The sequence below is a fragment of the Marmota marmota genome, unplaced genomic scaffold (assembly GCF_001458135.2).
Source record: "Marmota marmota marmota unplaced genomic scaffold, marMar, whole genome shotgun sequence".
In the NCBI taxonomy this organism is placed as follows: domain Eukaryota; kingdom Metazoa; phylum Chordata; class Mammalia; order Rodentia; family Sciuridae; genus Marmota; species Marmota marmota.
Window position 1 is genome coordinate 40,914,807 of NW_025999853.1, and position 25,904 is coordinate 40,940,710.

At 38.9% G+C, this 25,904-nt stretch overlaps 1 protein-coding gene across 2 annotated transcripts in view; it reads right to left on the reverse strand.

The window, feature by feature from the left end:
- Window positions 1-7,941: 7,941 nt before the first annotated feature.
- The window catches only part of Irak3 (interleukin 1 receptor associated kinase 3), a 54,174-nt gene continuing 36,211 nt past the window's right edge, over window positions 7,942-25,904 (reverse strand). For both annotated transcript variants that reach the window (XM_015483048.2, XM_048805682.1), the window contains 4 exons: window positions 13,229-13,427; window positions 12,706-12,768; window positions 12,457-12,621; window positions 7,942-10,749 (listed from right to left, as the gene is read on the reverse strand). In XM_015483048.2, the coding sequence (XP_015338534.1) occupies window positions 10,276-10,749; window positions 12,457-12,621; window positions 12,706-12,768; window positions 13,229-13,427 (901 nt within the window). In that variant the 3' untranslated portion in view covers window positions 7,942-10,275. The remainder of the gene's footprint in view (window positions 10,750-12,456; window positions 12,622-12,705; window positions 12,769-13,228; window positions 13,428-25,904) is intronic.

Sequence of the window (25,904 nt, forward strand, 5' to 3'; positions counted from 1 at the left end):
CTGCTTACTGATTTCATCATGTGATCTGCTTTCCTCCACCATACTCTTCCACCATGATGTTCTGCCTCACCTCAACCCCAGAGGAATGGAGCCTGCTGTCTATAGACTGAGCCCTCTGAAACTTAAGTTGCTAAATAAACTTTTCCTTCTCTACAATTGTTCTGATCTGGTCTTTTAGTCACAGCGGTGAAAAAATTGACCAATACAGTGTTGCTGATTGACGAGGGGAAAGACATTTCAGGACAATCCTCCCATGTTTTCTCTGGTTCTCCATTCCAATCATAGTGGCATTTGAACAGGGTGAACTATGAAGAGGTACAGTCTGTGGCTTTAGCACACAGCTTACTCTCCCACACTGGAAACAAAATCATAATTATTATCACATTGCTGTAGTACCCTAACAAATTAAGCTATTCCTTGAATACTTGCTTAGGGGTCGTTATCCTCAATATCTTACAATAATCTCTCCCAGAGAACAAGAAAAAAGCCTTGTCTGCATTTTTATGGATAGAAATACAGGCAATTAATAAGTTTAAAGAGCTACAGCAGTGGAATATCACTACAGGAAATTAATAATATGTTAAGTAGAGAGATAAAAGCAGCTTTCTTACATAAGAAATCTACATAATGAAAATACCAATATATTGTTCATATGTGGTTTTTATTATCTACCCAAATCCCATCAAATAAGATTCTCATAGTAATAGTCATTTTTAAATTAAAGTAATACATTCTCATTGTGTAAAATTTGGAAAAATATAGGTAAGCCAAAAAGAAAGGGGACATCATTTTAATTCTAACATATGCTTTCTTTGAGATACATTTATTTTATTCTCATCTTTATTATGCATCCATGCATTTTATTTTTGCAAAAAATGGATGCTATTTTCCTCAATGTCAAGTAACCTGCTTTTTATCACTTAGCAATCTAGGGTGAACAATCTTGCAGAACATTATATTAATAACTATATTTAGTTATATTTAATATATTTCCTATTGTTAGACATTTTTAGGTTCTTTTCAACTATTTGCTATTATAAAATTGCAGTAATAAACATTTTTTAACTGTTGATTTTTAACTTTTATGCTTATTTCCATAGGATAAATTCATAGATGTATCAATAATCTGTCAAAGTATGTGCGTGTTTTAAGCCACTTGAAAAAAAAAATGTTAAAAACTAGTTTGCCTAAATAATTATTAGGTATTTCCACCTAGAAAAGTATAATGGAAAGAAGACCAGAATTGAATTCCTGTCTATTTTACTGACAAGCTATAAATGTTGATTGCTCACTCAATCCCTTTAGATCTCGTCATTAAACAGGGTTGGCAATTAGGTAGAAATCCAGTTGATCTTGGAATTAAATTAGTTAAATCCATATACAATACATGAGAACAGGAGTAAACCAAAAGAGCATCAAGGTATATAAAAAGGATAACTTAATTATGAATATACAATAATGTCCAGCTATTTAACAAAAATTCTGTGGATCCTTTTCAGGCAGAGAGATCTTGCTTGACCACAACTGCACAGAAAACGGAGTTTGAGCAGCCAAGTTGAAGGTGATCCTCTAGACCCTGTCCAAGGAGCAAATGTCTTGGCTAAGCAATCTCAAACATCATGATCTCCTTGAAAGAAGTTATTTCTCCAGTACATGAGACAATCTTAAATCTCCTTGAGAGAAATACTTAAGATCAAGCAAGATTTCCTTTGTTTCCGCATCATTCCAGTCTTCTAAAGCCTACTTGGAATTTACCTTGTCTTTCCTTCAACCATTTCACCAGCAATGTAATACTTATGGAATGTAGAATTCTTATTGTTTGCAGAATTCTTCCATGAGCACCAGGAAATGCAAAGGCACACAAGACAATACTGTTCAAAACAACTCATGATTCAGTGCCAGAATGAGTGATTCTAGAGTAAGTGATCCATGGTGGTCATGGTAACAGGGATAAAAGTTATAAGTGGGCTTCTCCACCTCAGAGCTGACTGATGTGGTGACCAAGGCTGTGTGTCTAACTGCCAACAGTAGAAATCAGTTCTGAATTCATGAGCTGGCATTATTCCCGAAGGGAAATTTCTTCTATTTGCAATACTTAATAGGGGTTCTACATCCCTGACAGCACAGTTACGGATACAGGTGAATCCTTGTCCTAGCCAAGGCAAGGAAAAACATGGAGTAGATTGAGATGGTAATTGATATATCAGAAAAAAATAGAAAGACTGAATAATAGGATGTCTTTATAAAGTAAAAAACAACATAACATTATTTCTGATGTGCAGCAGTTGCAGGTGGCAATGAGGTCTAGAGGGTGGCCTTAGGAACAGGAACTAAAGTGAAATGGAAAGCTTGTTTTGTTGTAATTGATGAGACATTTTAACCACGAGGCAATGGTGCTACTTGATTCATTCAAATGACTATTGAAATCAAGAATGATAAAGCCAGGATATGAGGTAGACAGAAAGATGGGAACATGTCAGAACACATCTTCTAAAACAGAATGATAACTTTTTTTTTTATTAGGGAAATACATCTTAATGGCCAAGTAGGTATAAGTAATCACATAAATTATTTCTCTCTCTTCAAACTGCTAGACAAATGCATAATGAAAGTGTCAGGGATTGCTTTGCCTCCTGTCTCGGGCAATAGCATCAGAGCTGCCAGTGAGTTAATATAAACATGCATATTTGGATTCATAAGCACGCTGGAATCTTAAATTTTTCCTCCAGGGTACACAAAATAAAAACAATAAAAGGGCATAGATTAATATTTACCCTTGGCTATCAGTGCAGCTCTTTTTGAAAATCCTGAGTTATCATCACAAAAGAAAAATAAATATCATAAGATTCAGTATTTAATGGTTTGGCAATTGCACCAATAATTAGGCTGTACAATTTCAGAATGATATGAAATTATCGTTAGTGAATAATGGAACCCAGAAGATTATGACAACTGGAGATAATTTGTACCTGAACATGCTGTTTAGAATGGTTCCATTTTACACTGTGAATAAATTAAATTTCCTAACCTTCTCTTTTACTGAAATCTCTGCAGTGATGGTACAACTGGTATGGAATTTCCCTTCCAAGAATCACAAAATAGCACTAATGCTTTAATTTGGTATCAAAAGAACAAAATTTGTGGGTGTGTTATGCTCTTAAAAACCTGGCATTCACTTATCTTTTAGCTGGATTAGCCTTGGAAGTGTTTTTGTCATATTTACACACTGTGTAACTTAGTTATGTCCACAAAACAGTCCCTCCAGATAGAACTCATTAGAACTGGTATTTTACCCTGGTGTATACTTTGCTATTTCCCTTTATAATTAATGCATTACTGTGGATCCCATTAGCAGTGTTACATAGGCTCCATCTTTACCTGCTACAGAAAAGCATTGTATTCAGTCACACTCTCTGCACTGTTTTATTTCCAACCGATAACGACAGCCCAGAGTCTACTAAATTCAGCAAGTTAAAAATTTCATGTAGGCTAAAAATGGATGGTGGAGCACAAGTCTGGAGAGTCCATACCTCATGGTGGAAAATTTATTCTCCCCAAAGATCTTTTCACTTAACTGTAGGCAACTCCTTGAAGTCCTGATTTGTAAGGATGAATTTTAAGGTTAACTTTTAAAAGATGTTTTTGACCAAGATCAACCAATATTTAATTATAAAATGCCCTTAGTTGTGCACCATGATCTGTTCTCTGTTCTGTATTTCAGCTTGTCTGATTTTTTGACTTAGATTGCTTTTTCATTTGTGCTGTTACAGCTACCTCAGGGGACACCAGACAAATCCATCTTATAACTGCAGTCACCAGGTAGAAAGATAAAAATAATAAAGGACAATGGAACAGAAGCATTATTACTAGTTGCTGACCAAGGGTACAAGAAAGCAAGAAGCCAAGCAAATGTAGAAAGGTAGAGAATGATTTATTTTTCCAAAATAAAAATAGCTTTATTCTTTTCTGAAAATAAAAATGATACATGCTCATTATCAAATTTTCAAAGACATGAAAGTCAAAAGAAAGTAAAGATCTCCCAAATACCACAGCCCAGAGTAAAAACATCATTAACATTTGGCAAAGAGCTCTCTGAGAAACATATATCACTTAAAAATGTCCAGTGTTACAAATGGCTCCTAGTAAACATGCTAGTCTGTAGTCCACTTCTTCACACAACAATATTTCAGGGACACATTTCCATAGCAATAAAAATAGATCTAAATAATTTTTAATGGCAGTCATATGCAATTTAATTTTATACATGTTTTATTTGACCCATCTTCTACTGGGGATATTTAGGTTACTTCCAATGTCTTAATTTCATAGACATCATGCAATACATCTTTGGGCTCATGGTTAGACACTTGTGTGATTTTTATCAATTAAGATAAACTCTTAAACTGTTGGGTAAAATTGTGTCATCACTGAAAATTTTTGCTGCATATTGCCAAATTGCTTCCTAGAAAGGTTGAACCAATTTTCATCCCTGCTGGCAGTGAACAAGGAGGCCCATTTGCATGTATTCTTGTCAACAGCTTTAACCTTTGCCAATATGGGAGGACAAATTTAAGAAGAGGAAGAAGAAAATAAAAGTCACACATATATTTATTAGTTGTATTCATTTGCAAATTGGAGATACTTTTAATTTTTGTTATCTATTTCAGGGCAGATGTTTTCTGAACTTGGTTAAAAAAAATTTCAGTTTGTATTCCCATGCCAACAGTGATGTGACTCAGGACAAGAGTCAACTTTTCTCTGGCTCATTTTTCTTGATCCCAAAGTAACAGAATCCAGCTCAATAAGTTGTCTAAAGCTTCAATGATATGTGAATAAACCGGCATACTACTAGACATGATGATGTTAACTGAGCCTTATCTCCTGCATATCAGATTTTTCTACTTTCTTACCTCCTATTTTAATTAATGTCGGTGTCTGAGAATATTTTTAAATTAAGGAGAAAAAAAAAAGAAACTGTGACTTTTCTCTTGCTATTTATAGAGGTGACCTTAAAATTCTCCAACAAGGTCAGTGACAGCCATAACAAGGTTTGTAAGTTTGACAGGCAATACAGATCTTTGGCATAAAAATGCCTCCCAGGAAAATACTTGCAAGTCAAGGCCATGGACCATCAAATATAAATAAATAACTGGGACAAAAAGACAGGCACAAAACACAACAACCCCCTTTATTCCCTGCCAAAAATATTGTTTTATCATTGCTTAGAAATGGGTTTGGAAATATTTTCCACTATAGAGCAAGTTGATGTTAACATATATAATATCTATTTTCAAAGATAAATCAGATATTAGTATTGGAAATTCATGAGTTTTATCCAAGAATGGTGAAATGATAATATTCTGGATACTAGAAAGACAAATTTTGGGTACAATCTGGACAGCGGTCTCAACACATTAGATACCAATGAGTTTGAGGAAGTCTTGAAGAACTATTTGATTCGTTCATTTTACAGATATTTATTGAGCCACATTACATGCCAGGTGCTGTGCTACCCAAGGGGGATACAAAAATGAGCAGGACATAGCCTCTGCCCTCAGGGAATTTGAGTTTTGGGCAGGAGGAAAGATAACCCAACAGGCAATTCCAGCATTGTGTGAGGTGAGGTGAGGTGAGGTGAGGTTTGGGGGGTGTTTTAGACCCCTGGAAAGAAGCATGCTGAAGAAGCCATTGGTAGCTAAATAATGCCCTGAAGAAACCAAGAGTTAACAGAATAATATGGGCTATCATGATCACCACAAAGCATGTCACAGACTGCTTAGTGCACACTAATAGAGAACCGACAGGCCACTCAGCATTATGAGAATGCAACAGGACAAGAAAAGTTCTCAACCCCTTAGGAAGAGCTTATAGAGGGACCTAAGACTGGAGAACATGCGTTCACTCAAATGTAAGCTCTATGAGGACAGGGTTCCTGGTGGTTTTGACTTTCACTGCTACTACAACAGTGCCTGACACAAAGGATGCCACTGATAAATAAATTTATAAATAAATAAATTTATTCAATGCATCAACAAATTCACTTAACTCATATCAACTCACAGCAGAGGCCATGTGTACAGCAGAGGACCAGGATAGTGAAGAAAGTAGATGTAATAACAAGGTTTGTGTGCCTACTAAAAATTTTTTGGATCAACAAATGATTTTTCATACCCATCCCTTTGAATCTGATCTTGAACCTGCACTGGCTCCTTTGTGCAATGCAGAGTGCAAGAAAGAGCCCTATATTTGAAGTCAGACAGATCCTGCCTCCTCCTCCAAATCTTGGAGGACCTTCAGCAAGTTCTTCAACTTCCCCAAGCTAGCTTCCTTGCCTGTGGGTGGGATTCACACCTTCCTGTGGCTGTGAGGGTCAAACATGTAGAAACAGGCTCCAGGCCCAGATCCCTTCATCCTACCCCATCCTTCTAGCCCCAGAGATGGGTTGTGCAGATATCTAGGAGAGCTGGGGGTGTCTGTTCCTGGGGTGCTTCTTTAGTGACCCTTTCTTAGTCCTTCCCCTCTTTTCAGGAAACTATTCCAAGAAGCCTTCTTTTCTCCCTTGAAAGTACACTGTAATCTATTCTTCATCTTCTCTTTCAGCTTTAGCTTTGAGTTCCATTGATGTGTGTTTCCAATAACACTGGTCACTGTGCAGGTAACTTGGGTAGCTGTCCTTCGTTTTCTTATTAAATTGTTTGTTGTAACCTAAGCAGCTAACACAGTACCTTGATTCTAATGAATGCTTAGTAAATGCTACTCATAATAAACCTCACTTCCTATCCTCATTGGGCCACAAGTCTTAAAAGTTGTCTGACACAGGCTGATGTACAACCTCATAAAACTACACTATTATGCAGTGAATCACAGATCATTATGACTCTCAAGAAGTCGATAAAATTGATTATGTCAGAAATCCCATATCCATTTTCAAAACAACAGAATATTTTCTCCATCTTTTGGGGCATTATAAAATGGGACCAAAACCCTAAGAAGCATAATAAATAGGATCTGCCCAGAAGATTGCCCACCGTATGTTACCAGAATGAAGATAAGTAAAATTCTTTACTGAAATTCATCTTTGCTGCTCAGAACTTGGAGGCTCATTCTTAGTGTCTTCATGTATCTTAGTCTGCACATAAGTAAACCACGGAGGTATCCTCTGATGACCCATAGCAAGATGCAAGATTTAATTACTATCAATTAACATTCATTAATTCTTCCCCCTAGAAGGCAAATCTAGTCAGGAAGACTGAACCATTCAATAGGAGACTTAGGTACTTTTCGATCACAGTTGCATCTGCTCGTCAGATCATTAATCAGATCACTGCCAGATAATCTGACTTGGTCTTCAAGATGTGCAAAATAATCACACTTTTGAAAGTTAATCTAGTCAATAGATCATTGGTCCACCATATTTCTAGCCTCTACTCTAAGATAGCCAACATCCTAGGTAATATGTGAATATAAAAAAAAGAATTTTTTTCATAAAACATAAAACTAAGATCCACAGTTAGAATATGCCAATGTATAATAATTGGAGAAAAGTTTAATGCAGTGATTTCCAAGGAGCAGAATTCCTATCAGCAGGTCTCCTGGGAAGCTGTTAGAATGCAAACTCCTAACCCCAGACAAAATGTCTTAGAAGATGGTAAGGGCATGGCTTTATCAAGACTTCCATGTCATTCTGATGCACACTGAAGTTTGAGAAACCCTGCTTCAGTCAACTAAACAAGTTCAAGTCAATACAATACCTACAGATTACGTGAATGCTGAATAACTGTACAAGCCTTTTTTTATGACATTTCACAAAAGGTACAGGGGGTGTCTGCAGATTCAAAGTAAAAAAATTAACATATCAATTATTGATTTTGGATTATGAATGGCAATTTTACATAATTCTAGGCTATTTTTTTCTGTTTTTTTTGTGTGTGTGTGTGTGTGTGTGTGTGTGTGTGGTACTAGGGATTGAACCCAGGGTATTGTGCATGCAAGGCAAGCACTCTACCAACTGCAGGCTAATTTTCTCAGTTTAGTCAATACACTTTCAAACTACATCTCTGAGATGGAGTACATTGCCTCAGAATGGTTTGCAACATGTGAGCCAAATGCTGAAGACTTTGGCTGCTTCGTTTCATTAACATGTATAATCAAGAGTGGCCAAACTCAAACAAGGCAAAAGAATTAAAGTTTTTAGTCAACATGTGGGCAGTTCCAAAGCAGTATGAACACATATGTGCTGATCACATGAGAAGACAGCACCTGCAGACCAGGTGTCCTGCAGCCTGTGAACATTGATGCTCCTAACCGCTTACCTGGGGCTTGCATTAGACCTGTCAGTCAGGCTAAGTTCTACTGTATTTTTTAACCTCAGTTCATGCCCTTTTAGAGAACTTTAACTCTATGTTTTTGACCTTAGTCTATTTGCCTGACCCTGTTCCTGATGATTTTCTTCTGTGATTAGTGGTTCTTGAACTCGGGTTCCAATCTGAGTATAATTAACCCAACTACATTGTCTCTCCAAAGAGTAAAATTCACAGGCCCATTCCTTTCTGACACAGAAAGCTAGAGCTTTTACAGCAAGGTTCCTGGATGGGGAGATTCTGTAAATCCTCTGGAAAAGGTTTTCTTTGAATGTTTCTATCCATTATTCATTATCCCTACTTCATTAATTTACTCAGAAAGGTTACTTATAGTTGAATTATTTATTATGTGGGTTCATATATAGTTTGATTCAACTTAATTTATAAGAATATACCTGCTCTGAGGAGGCTGATGTTAAGTTCTGAGGAGGTTGCCCTTACACACTCAGGGAGTGTGATAGGGCAATGCCCCCACAGAGACGTCCATGTCCTAATCCTAGTGATCTGTGAATATGTTGTTTTACGTGAGGAAGAGGATTTATAGATGCAATTAATTTAAGAATCTTGAGACAAGGAAATTTCCCTGGATTATCTGAGTAGGTCCAATGCAATAACAGTGTTTTTATAAGAGAGAGGCAGAAGGGCCAGAGCAAGAGAAAGGTAATAAAGAAGAATTAAGAAAGAGAGAGAGTATGAGGGGAAGTGATGGGGTGGGGAGAAAGAGAGGTTTGAAGATGCTACATTGGTGACCTCGAAGATGGAGAAAAAGACCATGAGCCAAGGAATGCAGGTGGTCTCAAAAAGCTAGAAGAGGCAACAGGCTCCCCTAGAGGCTCCAGAAGGTTTGCCAAGGACTTCTGACCTGCAGAACTGTAAAATAATTAATGCTACTAAATTTGTGATATCCTGTTACAGTGACAACAGAAAACAAAGGGAGCTAGCAATCTAGTAACAGAGATAAGATTGATTTTGATACATTTTGGAATGTGACAAGCCTAAAAATTCAAAAAAATTGCTATGGAAATGCTGATAAAGTGAGTCCCTCGGTTGGAGAGATTTGGGAGGTTTTTTGGAGGATGACAGTTTTGCAGAGCCTGATGACTGGCTAAGACATCAAAAGAGGAGCTCCAGGAAACAGCAAGAGGGGAGACACAGGGTGGAAGGCACAAGTAGTATCAATCAAAAGCTTACCTACACTGCTGACCAGTCATTTTCTTGAACAAAAATTATTTGATTAAAATATCACATATTCTGCTCAAGATATGACAGGTCTCTGAGTTAGTAAAAATCTATAAGAATAATCAACAATTAGATTATATAGAATAGGCTATCTTAAGAGTTTAAATATAGAAATATAGATCTTGGGCAGGAATCTTGCTACACAGAGCACACCCTGGCCAAACGTGAACTTGGCTTGTTTTTAGACAGTGATGAACAGAAGAACACTACAGTTGATCACAAAGTACATTGACAAATTAGACATTTCCTGCTACCCTCCTAAGTAAGCTAAACCAAACAACAGAATGCAACTGAAAGTCCTTTGCAGTGGGAGGTTCCCCAGACTCACTTCGACAGAGATGGAGAAGACATGAGAATCTTGTCCCTCTTTGGTAAGTTTGAATTGTTTTGTTTTGCTGAAGTCAGACCAAGGATGTTGAATAATTTTGAATGGCTCTAATTTAGTTTGGATTTGATCATGAGGTAATCACTCCGAGAAAACATTTGTTTAAGCCTCTCCGTTTTGGGGGTTTGAGAAGGAAGGAATAGAATTGTCCAGATTGTTTATCTGTATTACCCCAAATTCACCACCAGCCATTCTCTGGGCCTAACTTAAGGAGATGATGTCTTCGCAAGGCGGTGCCTTTGCTCAAGTGCCTCAGCAACACTTGCTTTTTTCTTTACCTTCTGGTGAACTTTAATCCTTTTTGTATGGTTCATATTTATTACAGAAAAATTCAGAGGAGCACCCTGGCTCCACTAGCATGCTGCTGGAAGGATAGCCTGGGTCTTCTAAAAAGGAGTCCAAATTCACCTCGGTGGCCTTGAAGCCCTGGGATGAAGCTGCATGCTTTGGAGACAGACTTTCTTCACAAGAACTGGGCATGTTGTAAGCATCCTCATTTCTCTCGCTGCCTCTCTTTCTGTCCAAGCCCAGAAATGTGACCTCAGACTGGCTGCATTCAAAGGGAATTTTCTGAGTCAGTCCATCTGTCCTCAAACCTTTATCACAAGGTGGCAAATGATTATTCTGGCTTTCGTCATCTTCCACTGGAATACTTGGTACATTATTCAAGAATAGAGGAGAAGGACACCTGAAGGATTTCAGGGATGTGGGAGGATCTTCTGTAAAATATAAGCTGGCTTGCGAACTTTCAAGAACATTCAGGACCTAATTAATGAAGAACAAACGAACATTGAGTTAGGCTTGAAAAATATCCCTTCTTGCCTTTTTTTCAATTATAAGAATATTTTCTCATTTTCATAAGTTTAATTACTGAATTTGCATTAGAAGGGATCTTAAAGACTAGAGAAACTCCTTCATTCTGAGGACAAAAAGCAAGATATAAAAGAAACTGCATTGAATTAAACATCATGAGACCCAATTTTAGTTCTAGATTTCCAACAGCTAGCTTTGTGGCCTTGGGTGAGTCTTTACATGTCTGACTTCAATCAGAAGGGAGGTAACCCATTAGTAGTTCTCAAATGCCAAAACTGCCCACAGAACTTTCTGAATACAGATCCCCTCACCCCCTAGCTCCAATGTACAGATTATCATTCAAAAAAATAAGGAGACCAGGGTCCATGGATGTGCATTATAAAAGCTTCCTAGATGATCTGAATGTGTAGGCAGATTTGAGACCCCTGACCTATATAAATCTCTCTCTTCCTCTGTCTCTCTCTTTAAAAATGCATATAGTTTTACAATTAGTAAAGTCTTTTCACATATATTCTCTCATTTAACACACTCAAATAATAATATAATAATGCTGTTCATTAACAAATAATAAAATGCTCATTCTGAGTTTATAGATAATAAAGCTGAAACTCAGTAAAAGGAATAAATATCACCAGCAAGTAAGGAGGAGCCCTCTCCTGGCTCTCAATTCCATTCCAAAGCCACAGTTCATAGCTCCTTTCTGGTCCCAGGTCCCCACACAGCTCTTCCTAGTGGTGTCAGCCTGGAATATGCTCTCATGATTCCCACTCCATTTTTATTATGTTGAGTCCTTGTTTAAAACCTGTCCTTGGTTCTACAATGACTTGGAATAAAATCCAAACCCTCAAAATGGAATCCATGTCCCTCTATTACCCAGAAGTCTCTGATATTTTAAGTACTGTGGGCTTCCCTCACCCCCACCTCACATCCATGATGCTGGCCTACCTGTGGTCTTACTGCCGGACTCCACCACCTGGAGCCCACACTGGCTGACTCTCTCTGCAATGTCCTTCCATCCTTACTGCTGTCTCCATCCAACCTGCTGTCCACATCATAGCTAAACGGTCACCTCCACCAAGAGGCTCCCTTGATTACCATAGGCTAGTGTATTCTGACTCTACGATCTCATCAGCCTGGGCTTCCATCTTGCTGGACCAATATCCCAAGTTACTCATCTGACTCCTTATTTGGAGTTTGAGGGTTGACACTGTATAGTGAACACTGTTGTATCTTTAGCACCAAATACAAAGTCTGCATATAGAAAGCGAGATTAAGTAAGTGTTTGTTTACACGCAAATAAACAAATCAGTGAATGCATGACTACACCTATGGACAAAAGAGTGAATTTTAAAATGAAAAAGGGAAATATATGTTGCATTTTAATGGGCCAGATATCTTAATAAATGCTGAATAAGTATTCCTTCCAAGCTACATTTCACTATATTTTTTTGTGATGCTCTGGTTCTACTCAATAATGACCTCTACCAGAGTACCAAATGATATAACTTTTGATCTATAAAGGAATATCTATTAGGCTGGTATTTTCTGTTGAAAGCTTAATTTGTCTCACTGATAAATAATTCACCCAGATACACCACTTATCCAACATAGATACTGCATGATAGGCTCCATTTTGAATAAAACCACATAAATACGCACTTCATCCATAGATGGTCTTGACTTTGCCCGAGTTGTGGCACACTGGGCTGCCAAAGAGAAGAGCTTGGCAGAGAAGTTCCGAGGACAGGGACGTACTTTCTTATCTAGAAATGAGAGGCATGAATCGAGGCCTCTCTTCTCTATCAATTCCATAAGGAGATCTCGCTAGGAAGAGGAGGAGAAAATCTTATTACATACAAGTGGGTCAAAAAATGAGAAAATGGGTGTCAACAAAAAGATAGTTCTTACCAGCTGAACATGTTTGGGATCATCTAACACCACTTTGCAGCCTGTCAAAACTTCCATTATTACCTATGAGAAACATATAGAAAGTCAGCTACATACGTTGAATGCATACACAACATTTGTTGCACCTATTAACCATGACAATGAATATAGTTCTTTCTAATAAATGTCTTTATATTTTATTACTTCATTGATGACACAAATTGATATATTAGATAATGAGTGGCAGAAATCAATAAGTCAAAAAGTTAAAACTTTTATAAAGTTTCTTCTTAGAGGAACCATTAGGGAAGGGGATGGGGTCAGGAACAGGGAATAGAGAGGATAAGAGAGGGTTGTAGGAAGGATGGATACAATTCAAACATGACCTATGCATATATGGAAAGGTCACAGTGAAACCCATTAATATGTATAACTAATACGAGCTAACATTTAAAATAATAATTAATTAAAATTTCTTTTTAGAATTTAGAACATTCTTGGCAATAAACTCTCCCCTGCTTATTAGCCAGCAGTGTACACTTACAATTCCAAAGCTGTAGGTGTCTGTTTTAACAGAAAGCTTTCCTTGTCTGATATACTCTTCTGGCATGTACCACAGATGTTTCCTGCTGCTGTTGGTCACATTTATGGTAGAAATCTGATTCTCTGGGTGGGGTCGGAAGTGTGCCATGGCAAAATCAGTTAGTTTGGCTTGAAACTGATCATCCAAAAGTATGTTTGTGCTAAAATGGTGCCCAAGGACAGACAAGACAAAACATTATGATGGCTTTTCAATCAAATTCAACACGGAGAGCTCACCTTCTGTCTGGTCAATTCAGAGACAGATAAATAAAGCCAAACATAAATTTTCATGAACTAGACAACACTATTTTTAAAATTTTTTTCAAAGCATAATCTATGTGTTGAATAAAAACAAAAGCAAGAACCTGACCTCTGAACAGTGAGTATTTCAAATATAAAGAGATGGTGGGTAAAGCCGAGGTTTTGTGGATTTTAAAGTTAATCAAAGCAGCTTTTCTTGTGCTCTTCTTACACTTAATGAGAATGTGAGTTGAGTTAAAACCAGCTGATTAAAATTAGCAATAATTAAGTGTCTGCTGTGTGTGTAAAGCTGTGCTGTGCAGGGCTCAGTCTATCAGCACAGAGCCACAACCCTGGAATGACTGGAGGGATCGTTGGTAGCTCCTGCTTGAATGATAGCCCTACCCCTGAGTCACATCTCTATTGCTGTTTTTGTTTTTGAGTCTTATTTAACTACAAATATCTGTGGAAGTAAAGGTGAAGTGCTTATATTCAATTTAAGCAGTTGTCTCATAAAATCCTTAATAAGCTTTGTTATGTTGGCTCAAAGTATCAGTTTACTTTTTTCTTTGAAGTGCTGCTATGATGGGGATGGGGAAGAATGAGCCAAGAAGGATGTGCACTTCACTTGGGCAAAGCCAGCTCTGCCTTTTTCTGGTTCTGAGATTGTTAGCAGAAACTGCACCCGAAAGCCTCAGTGTCTTCTTTCCTCAAATGTGAAGTGGGGAGAATAAAAGAGCTTCTAAGCCTGATATGGGGAATATAAAGTGCAACTATGCCCAGCCCTAATCAATGAATGGTCGCCAGGGTAAAGTTTAGTAATCAATAATGAGAGAAAAGACAGAGATTGATTGATAGAGGAGTAGGTTGGCCATGAGAAAGTTTCCTACTTCTCAGTTTTGCTTAGGAGTATCCAGAGCTGGCTCTTTGTCTCCTGAAACTAAAGCATTTACCACTGGGCCTCCCCGTTCAAAACACCAAGTGACATATTTGTACTACTACAAACTGTGATTAAAAGTGGTCACAGCTACTGAATAATAAGAAAGTCTTAATCCTAAACAAATACTGGAACTTAACAAAAGTTCTAAAAGTCTCTGCTGTCCTGAACAAGTAGGCATACAGGCAGAACCCAGTTTCACAGGTTTGAATTTCAGGTCTTATTACTATTTAGAGGATTCAATTATGGGGTGGGTAAGGGGAAGTCCAATGTTTGAAGCTAAGGCCTCAAGAATTCTGACTTTGTCTGGGACTCATATGACAACAGACAAAATGAAGGGACATGTCCCTCCCTATAAGGGTGGCAGGAAGATTGCAAAATCCAAAGAGCCCACCATATGCATGAGCCTTAGGGCCCTTCATCTGTTGTGTGATCTCTGCATTTATGGGGAGAAAACCCAAGAGGCCTGGTCACCAAGACTTGTATCAATGAACTGGGGTAGACACACCAATGCACAATTTGCCAGGTTGGCCAGGAGAGAAGGTAAGCAGAAATGTTCACCAACTCTCACTGCCAGGACCCAGGTTTCTGTCCCTCCTGCTGCTCCTAATTCAAGAGCCACTGCTGCATACTCTCACTTTATTTCAGCACAGGGGGAAGATAGAAAAACTCTGAATGCCAGAGGTTCAATGTCTTCCTTCTCCATCCCAGCTGTAAAGAAGGCATGAAATTCTAATTTGTAATTCCAGAGCCATGAGAATGCCAAAGTTGCATCTGTGAAATACTTAAAAATCCCTAAATAATTTCTAAGTACAAAAGAAAGGGAGGAGGCCAAGAACAACAAACAAAGCCCATAATCTAATGCATTTATTTGACTCTCAACAAAAGATTCCAGCAACTGAGCAATCATACATCTGTGAATGTCAGAGGTGATCTGTGTGACCACGAACAATATGTTACTCAAAAACACCCACTGAGGACCTGGGGTCAGTGAGAGGCTGTCGGTAAGATGTGGAATTATTTGAGGGCACTGCATTTACACAATGAATAGTGACACTTGGAGCAAAGACAAGTAGTTTGCCAGCAGATTTTAGTGTAGAACATAAATTTTGAGTCCAGTGATTTACTCTGTTCTAAATAAAGGTTATCGGTAGCTGGGGAAGAAGGATATTCTGTCTTAGGAAAATGGAAATTGCAAAAGGGCCTTCAACGATCAATTTCTACCCTGATTCTTCCCCCTGCTTCAACCTTGGAGAGAATGTTCAAACACAACGTGACTTCAGCTACCATGTAGGTCAGCTGAGTAAGTTTATTCTGTGGAGTGAGGATATACTAACAAAACAAAGACAACCTGGAACAACTAAATTCATAAAAATACAACAAGTGAGTTATTGTGGCCACCAAAAAACAGACAAAAAACAAATTTTGGTATACATCAAATGATTCACACCTTCAATTTAGTATTTCTACAATGTATTTTTTTCTACTCTTTGCCATAAAGCTATTTACTGTGATCAAAGAGGCCATCAACTCTCTAGACAATTCTTCTAGTGTACCCTGAGGAAATGGGGAGAACTCTGCACAGGTGGTGAGTTTGTATCCTAATTCTGGGGTTGTTACTCATCTATTTGGAGGGGTTTCTAGGCTAACTCTTTAGGGGGACCTGAATTTCCCCAAACAATGCTACTTTTTAGTGAGAATTGCTTTCTTTGCTCATCAGTTTGTCTCCTAATTTAGTTGAAGCCTTCAAGCCTTAAAAATAAAGCAGATGAGGGCTGCAGTTGTGGCTCAGGGGGAGAGCACTCGCCTAGCATGTGTGAGGCCCTGGGTTCGATCATCAGCACCACATAAAAATAAAGAAACAAATAAAGGTATTACGTCTAACTACAACTAAAAAATAAATATTTTAAAAAATAAAGCAGATGATATGTGTGGCTTCTCATGCAAAACTTGCATTTAAGTACAAAAATCATGTTTGACATGTAAGAGTTTGACTAATTTTTAAAGATGTGTGTGTGTGTGTGTGTGTGTGTGTCTTAAAGAGGGTTATTGTTGCCAAGTAGCCCAGCCAAGTGTCTTCCAATCCTTAGGAAAAGTTCCAACTCCACCCAATTGACCCCTGAGAAAAAGAGGACCCAGATGGCCTCTGTGTAACAGCCTGGGGCAATGGACACCTGTGCCATGTTGTAGCCATTGCAGCACTGAGACAACTTGTCCCAGATGTCCTGCTGATCGCAGATGAGGCAACACCCAAGTTTCCCCAGGACCCACAAGTGACTGGAAAGTTGCCTACAGCCCTACCCACAGTTACCTCCAGCCTGCAGGGCATTCTCCCTGGAATAGCACGAAGCTGAAACGTTTTAGTCCCCTGTTGTGGAGCTTTCTCTTTATTCTCCATAAAACCTCGGCAAGTCTTGAAGACAAAACTAAAACTTGTTTGTGCCTTATAAATGACTGGTGACTCCAGGCACTGTGAAAAGGCCAACTTAATAAGCGGTTTTCCTCCTCAAAATGTGAAACTTCAACTCTAACCTAACTAGCTCAGACTCCCTAAGCCTTGGCTTCCATGTAGGTACAAAGAGCTGGTAATGCTTACTTCACCAGCTTTTATAAGGATTAAATGGGAAAATGTTAAGTGGAGCTCAAAATGTGCTTTATAGCATGTAGATAGACCTTGGTTCATCTTACACCCATTACCTTACCTTAAAATCCCAAAAGACTGGGTTGGGTATCTCTAGGAGTGTAAGTGCACTGATATAAGTAACAACGACACAGATTGCAGGATGGCCTGCAGACTGAGCACCTTTAAGTTAATCATTACAATCAAAATAATTCCAAAGACATTCTGGGCAAACCTAAAGTAACATTTCTAGCTAGTTTAAGATAATAGAGAAGGAAAAAAACTGTGTACTGTGCATGCACATACATGTTTATACATATTAATAAATTAATATTGAGGTTTGGATATAGTGGTGGCAAATAGAATTGACAAGGGAAATTTTATCTTATGCAAAATTTTTGTTTTGGCATCCCTTAGAGAAAAAATTGGACATATTTGGATATCTTAAAGGAGGAAGGGAGTGGAGGTGTTTATAAAAGTCTGAGGAAACAGAATTGTTTGTATCTAAAATATTTATGAAAAATAAAAATAGTGTTTTTTTTAAAAAGCAGGAAGAGGAAAACAAAGAGACTGGTTAATTAAATGAACAATGAATCAATCAGATTTTGCATTCCCCACAGACTTCACACTCCTATTAATTATGGAGCTGGAGCCTAATCTTCCAGTCTGTACCACACCAGCCCACAGACACTCATGTCTGAACTGAAGGTAGGAGAAAGAAGAACTTGAGTCCTTAGGCAAGAGTGTCATGGTTGCTGGAAGGGGCCAGTCTATTGCTCCCTACCTCCTCTTCCCAACCACTCAATCTTTGTAGTCCTCACACAAGAAATACTCCAAGATTATTCTCTTTACTTTGGAAACATTAGTAGGAATGGAGATCTGAGATGAAAAATGCTGAGGATAAAATGCATTTCAATTTAAAATTGTTTATAAATGTGAAAACAATTAAGCTTGCTGAGGAATAGGATGGAAATAACAAGGAGGTTGACTGCTTTCAGATGCTCTTATGTGTACTTGCAATTCAAAAACATCTTTGTTTCCTAAATAAAATTGTGAGGGTCTTTTGCCAAGAATACAGACTGCAACTCTTCAAACCGCTTTTCTTTAAATTCTTTTCTCCGTAAATTCCACCATCTGGAAGTGAATTTTGTTTATATAACATTTTATTTGAAGAGTTCAAATCGCTAAGACATTTCTGGGCTAAATAAACTACCAGACTTGTTGAAAATACCTTTGAAATGTGGGCTTTGCTTCCTCCTGTGGGTGTTCCTCAGCTGTGTCCTTGATAGTTTCTTCCTTAGAAAGCAATTTACTCTCAGTGCTAAAGCAAGTGAGATTGCGAATGAAGATCTTCAAGGTCTCATCTCCCTCCTCAAAGTCAGCTGCTTACTGCCATTTTCACTAGGAGTCCAACGTCGACATCTCCATATTTAAGCACATTAACTACACCCTCCTCTCCTTTCCAATATCCATGTCTGCAAATGAAGCCAATGTGCCCACAGTAATCCCAGACCTTTAATTTCTCTAATAAGAGCATGATTGTTGGGATTCACACAGACATGGAATGACACCTTCCCTTCCCACTGCCTCCATAAGACAGAGGCCAGGTCCTAATCTCTGTAAGCCTCAGCTTTCTCCTGTCAAACTGAGATAACAATAATGCCTAATCTCAGGGTTGTCAGAAGGATTAATAACAAGTTATTAGGTGGGTGTTTATGTCAAGCCTAAAGTCCTTTGGCTTTCACTGAGCTCCCTAATCAGCCTGCAGTGTATCTGCCACCCTCAGTGTGCTCTTAACCAGGGCAGCAGGGTAGACCATAAACTGTGCTCAGAGCCATCTTGAAATTTGCTTTCTGCAGTTCCCCTCATCTTGAAAATACTCCCTTCTCCCTTCTTTTATCCAAATTCTCGAAGGAGCCCCAAGAATCACTTCCTCAATAAAGTTTTCACTCAACCACTGAATTCCAGCATTTCTCCTTCCTCCAGACTCCTACTGGACAGCCTGAACTACAAAGACTATTTGATTCTTAAAGGAGATCATCTCATATACTTTACATAACCATAATGCTGAACCTATAGAAAAAAACTTAATCAGTGACATAATCAGTTTCTTAAGAGGGTTAGAAATCAGAATAGGCTGAGACCTCTCATCATGGAAATGGCAAATATGTGGCCCAGCTGCTGCCAAAACATCCTCCCATATTATTGCAGACATAACTAATCAAGTTCAGAAAGCATCCACCCTAGATTTCCTTTCCATACTACACTTGGGAAATCATGACCAAACAATCCAAGATGGGATGTGAGATTAAATTGATTTGTTATGGCTGCTATAGTATACTGATTCTTTTTCAGAGGAGGTAAATGAGGCCCACCTGGTTACATAACTTGTTCTATATAAAATAACTTAATGGCAGAGCCAGGACTAAATCCTTGCCCTCCTATTTCCTTGTTGGTTGTTCTTTTGATTCACTGCAGTTCACTTTAAAAAAAAACAAACAAACAACAACAACAAAAAACTATTTATTCAGCTTCATGAATAAAACGCTAAGAAACTGAACTGTTGATTACAAAGAATGATGAACTTTTCTCTCTTTTTTCTTTAACTGTATTTAGGTGATTCTAGAGGCAAAATCAATTAAAGGGTGAGTCACAGGATTTTACCTCAATGAAAAAAAAGAAGTCCTGATAATTAAAATTGCACTCAAATAGAGCAGGATCCCCATGTGCTGGCCTCTCCAGGATAGCCAGAGTCCAAAGCAGGTTGGACGAAAACACTTAAGAGGTAAAAGAGCCAAGTCTTACATTAGGTACAAGAAAATACTGCTTAATGCCAGGCCATGGGCTGTACTTTCTATGTATTAACACATTTCTTCCTCACAACCATGGAAGGAGGTGTAATAGTGCCCAGATCTAGATGAGGAAGGAGACTGAGCCTCAGGAAATTAAGTGATTTGCCCAAGGTCATATACTAGAAAGTAATGGAACGGGGATTTGTATCAAGATCTGTATGACCCCAAAGGCCATACACCTTTTTTTTTATACTAGGGTTTGAACCTAGGGGCACTTTACCACCCAGCAACATCCCCCATCCTTTTGAATTTTTATTCTGAGACAGGGTCTTGCCAAGTTGCTAAGGGACTCCCTAAGTTGCTGAGACTGACCTTGAACTTGGGTTCTGCCAGCTTCAGCCCCTTGGGGCACAGGATTCTAGGCATAATCCACTATAACTGGCTCCAAAGGCCATCCTCTTAACCAGTGACAAGAGACAAGGATAACACTGAGATCATTGGGGTGACTGCTGAATAAAGGGGAAGGACAGAGAAAAGACTGAGAAAAAGGTGTTTTTGGAAACCACACATTTGGGGATTTTTTCCTAGGGGTCACTCCAGGGTGTGAAGGTGGCTAGAGGTGTCTCCCTATATGTATCTGAATTCCTCCTAATTCAGAAACTGACTAGAGTAAAGCTTGGTCAGGATTTAAGAGAATATAGGGATCTTGTCATTCTCTTATAAGTGGAACTCAGTACAAAAACAGGCAGGTGTACATTCAAAGAATTGTAAAGCAAAAAGTCAACTTGAGATGATCCTGGTTGGCTCTGAATATGAAAATAAGCAAATTGTGGTCAGACAATGTGAGGTAGACTGGGCTTGAACCCAGAGTTCCTGTGCTCTTCCAACAACATCATCTTCTCTCCTCCCCAGTGACAAGATTTCATTTTGCTGGGACAATAGGTGTGAGTCATACTTTGAGTAGCAGGCTGCTAAATAATTACTTTATAATCTTCATTTTTAAAGTTACTTTAAAAATCTCAAACCTGTAAGATTATCAAGCTTTTGTCTAAACAGAATTAATTATAGAGAATGACTGAAATGATAAACATTTATTTGGTAACTAGAGACTGTCTCAAGAGAAAAAGATCTGATGCCAAGTTATTTTTTCTTCTAATAAGATTTATTTTCAACATAAGAGTAGAGTATACTCTTTAGACAAGTTTCTTAAAATCACAGACTAGAAGTAAAAAATAAGCCATAGTCTCTGAATCCAAATAAAGTATTGTTGATATTTCGGTATGTTTTACATTTAATCTTTTTAAAATAAATGAATTTGTAGTTCTACAAAGTTATAATTACATACAAGGCATACTTCAATTTGCCTTTTTCCATTTAATCTCACCTTATACACTTTGTTCCATGTTATTTCCTACTATTAATAACATTACTTAAAATTGTTAAATGATTGATGATAAAGTCTTCTATGATCCATTAATCTGAAATCCAAATACAGAAAAGAAAATACAGGTAATAACAACTTCCATTTTCCACTTCTCCAGCAAAAGCACAGCCCTGACTTACTCATGGAAAAGGTCACAGTTTAACATAGATTTTGAGATGCCCTTTTTTGAGCCAATTATCAGGGATGTACAATAAAAATGGCATCCCTCCTAGAAGCTGTCTTTCCTTAACAAAGATTTTAAAAATTAATGTGAGAAAGGCAGAAGAGTCGAGGATCACAGACTTTCTTAAAAGCATTAGGATGAAGGCCAAGACTCAGGGAAGTCTAGGTTCAGAGCAAAGTGAAGGGTTCACTAAAAGAGATATGGGAGGGTAACCTTGGCCAGCTCAATTTGGCAGGACAGCTGGGGTCTGAATGTCATTAACCATCTGACAGATGCTCAGTGGCCTGAGTTAACTGAATCGATCTCGTTGCAGTTCTCCAAGAACAATTCTGCAAATCACCAAATGAGAGGGGGAAATCTATGGTTAGAGATGGCATTAATTGACATCTTTGATGACATCTCAGCAGAAAAGCAGGTTCAATGGCTGTGGACGGGGCTGATTTGCTCTGGAACAGGCACTTGATGAACCTTGTGAACCCACAAATCTTTCAAACGAACATCCACAGCCTTGAAACTCCTCACTCTGGACACATGCCTGGGTGGATGTTGTTTATGGATGGACTATGTTGAAATCCTCAAACTCTTTGAAAACACAGTATACTAGTTAGCTTTTCATCATTGTGACAAAATACTTGATGGTAAACAACTTAAAAAAGAAAATTTTTACTTTTGGCTTATGGTTTCAGAGGCTCTAACCTGTGTTTGCTTGTCCTCGTTGCTTTGGGCCTGTGGTGGCATGGTACATCATGGTGGGAGCATGTGACAGAGGAGGCCTGCTCACCTCATGTTAAGTGGGATGCAAAGAGAGAAACAGGAAATGGCCAGGGTCCTAATATCCCCTTTAAGGCATGCCCCCAATGACCTAACTTCCTTCTACTAGGTCCCACCTCCTAAAGATTCCAATACCTCCCAATAGTGCCACCTGTAGGGACCAGGTCTTCAACACATTTGCCTTTGGGGAACATTCAAGATCCAAACCATAACACCTAGAAAGGCAAGACACATCAGCAACCTTCCCTCCAACTGAAAAAGTATATGTTGCTAATTGCATTTCCTATTCAAGTCCTCCATCTTGCATAATATCGTGCTTATTTTTTTTTATCAGATCTCTTTTGTTACTCTGCCTAGTGATGTTATTTAAGGTATTTTATAATTTGCACAACCAGACAAGTACCAAGATACTGGCCTGGAAGAACTGGTCTCCTTTTAAGTTGCAAGAGCATCAAAGACATTCCAGAACATTCATATTCCCATCTGTATCCCAGATAAACCTTGGAGCCTCTCTTTAGAGCCTGCTTATCAAACCTAGTTCCTCAGCCTAGGTAGCACTCAAGGACCTATCCAATCCTTTACCCACCACATTCCTTATTTTTTGAGTTTACCTTATTTGCCAATACTGTCCTTTCTTCTCCAATCAACACATCTTCCTTGCTTTTATTATACACTCGGCAATTCTCTACTCTGTTCCCTTGAAAAAAATCATTGCCTCCACCAGGAAGATTCTCTTCCCCTTCTTTCAACCAGTCCACAGCTGTGACCCACTTCCTCCAAGACTTAGCTTGAAACTCTGTAACTACAGGAAGCCTTCTCAAACCATCCACATATGGCGCATGTTTTTTTATGTAATTTTTTTAAAATTTATATATGACAGCGGAATGCATTACAATTCCTATTACATATATAGAGCACGATTTTTCATATCTCTGGTTGTATACATAGTATATTCACACCAAGTCGTGTCTTCATACCTGTACTTTGGATAGTAATGATCATCACATTCCACCATCATTAATTATCCCATGCCCCCTCCTTTCCCTCCCAACCCCTCTGCCCTATCTAGAGTTCATCTATTCCTCCCATGCTCTCTCTCCCTATCCCATGTGATATGAATGAATGTGATTCTTAGAATGTTTAACAAGCACATATTAAGATAGAGTGATTTTTCTTAACATAGAGCTTAGGTTGTGGGTATATTTTTCAAATCCAATAAATTTATGATGGAGATAAGTACAAGACTCGTAAGTAAAAAGACTGGTCGGCTACCACATCATTTGGCCTCTGCCACCGTTATGCCTGCCATTTTGGCCCCAACCATAACAGGACTTACTATCTGTTGAGTGTGAACTCTTTGCTAAGCACCAAACATACCTTACATTATTTGAACTTTAGAAACAGAAGCTGCTATTCTATTATTACCATTTTACACAGGGAGAAACTGAGTCCAAGGGAAGTTCAGCAAGTTGCTCAGAATCACATTTACAGTGGACAATCTACTTCTAAAATCAAGTCTCTGGTGTACACATTAGAGAAGACTGAGTTATGAGAATTGAATGGAAGAAGTATGAGAAGGAAAATGCATGAGAAAGAAAAATCCTTGGGTCACCTTTTTTAGAGCTCTATTCAGTCAACTCTCCCTCCATAACTGTGGTGCCTGCGTGTTGGTCTCCCCTCTCTATCATCCCTGCCCAGTGCTCCCTTGGGTTCCAGGGAGGCTCTTCTTTTCCAGCAGACAGGGTTGGCAGCTGAGCCCAATCTAGAAACTGTCCTTGGTAGAAGGAACCCACCTCACTCAAGTTACAGTCCCACTCTAGAACTGGTCAGGCACAGGGGTGCAAAGAGCCACACATCCTGCCTAACTTTGGGATAGCTTAGAAGACCCATCCCAGCTTCAGTGCTTCCTGGATGCTGGCTGAGGCCTCAGAGACAATAGCCCAGCTCCATCTCTCCAAGTTCTGCTGTCCTCCTGACTTTCTTACATTTGTTGTTTCTGAGAAGTCTCCCTAAAAATCTCCTGCTGTTAAGACTCTCCATCTGAGCCTATTTATTGGGGACCTACCTGAAAGCATGAACCAACAGTGAGAAAGTGGGGATCAGGGTCCACAACTGTGTTCTCACCAACACCAGGAGAGAGAGGATGGGCAGGCACACCCCAACCATTGCTGCGACCAGCACGGCCAAACTAGCAGGTTTTGACGAGGGGCAATGGGAGATTAGAAAAAATAGTCAACACATGCAGATCTTGAAGATAAAACAGCTGGGGTCAGGTGGAGCACTGCTCTCTGATGGAGACGCAGGTCTAAAAAATTACACCAGCAATCTTTATTATATATGTCTCTAAATCAGATTAAAGACTGTGCAAGCATTATTCTTTGTATTCATGAAATTTACAGAGTTAACAACAGTATGCAGCTATTTCCTCAGTTACATTCTACAGCTGCAATGTGCAGTGTTAGGAGCATTGTGCAGCAATGTTAGGAGCATTGTGCAGCTCTCAAGAAAGTGTATTGTTTAAAGTTAATAATTCCAGGGCAGATTCAGGAGTAGCAGTATTGGTAAATATTGTGGCTATCTTAACAAGGAAGTTCCCTCATTCCCAGAACTTCCCTGCCTGAGAATAAGGTTGAAGCTGATAAGACTCTAGCATGCAGGACATCTCCATAGCAACGGGGCATCCTATGCCATTGCACAGAAACTTTCCCAGTCACCAAGTATGCCACAGCCATGAAGTCATCAGGGACCCCAATCTCAGACACTGGTATCCCAGTCACTGTCACTGCTGTCCCCAAACCACCTCACCCTGTGACAGGCACTGGGAAGTAGGCAGAATCTGCATCTGCTTCCCTCCCACACTGAGGCCACTTTGCTCCAGCCTGTGGCTCTGCTGGTCCCTCTCTCTCCCACCCAGAACCAGAACCTCAATGTCCTCTCCTTCCTCACCTCTATCTCCTGCTAACTCTTGCTTCAGGAAAGGATTTGATGAACTCAGTCACACCAAGGAAACTTAATAAAATCAATGAATTACCATGTGGGATTTAAAATAAACTAATGCTTACTTTAAGTTAAACTAATGAAAGAATATATAAAGCAAAATTCCAGAAACTTGTCATTCAGTAAAACATATACTTGAGCACCTACTATACCAGTGTTAGATAGACAGGGGATAATTTTAGGTTGGGGATGACCACATCAGCCCACTGGAACCAATGCCAATGGGTGACTCCATCAACCCCTGAGACTTGCACTGGCCCTCCACGTCTAGGTTCTGCAAGGGTGCATCAACATTATGCTGACTCTAGGGAGCCACCAACAGCTGATGAATTTCCACACTACAACAGGAACAGACATCTGTGGATAGTTCCCACTACTCCCTTAGGACTAAGTAAAAATCTAAAGTCTTTTCATGTGGAGTTCATTTCCATAAAAACAAATAAGCAATCAGCTCTTCTTCTGTTCAAGTCAAAAGTACACTAACAGCTCTTTTTTTCCCCAAAAAATAGTAGAAAATGGTTCAAAAGAGGCAGCACCCTTCTCAATTCAGTCTCCCCTAATATTTAGCAAAGGGAATGTTCATAGACTTTTCTACAGGTTCAAGATGAAGGGCACACAGGAAAAAATTCACCAGGGGGATTTTCCTATAGGGTATATACCTTATCTAAATGAGG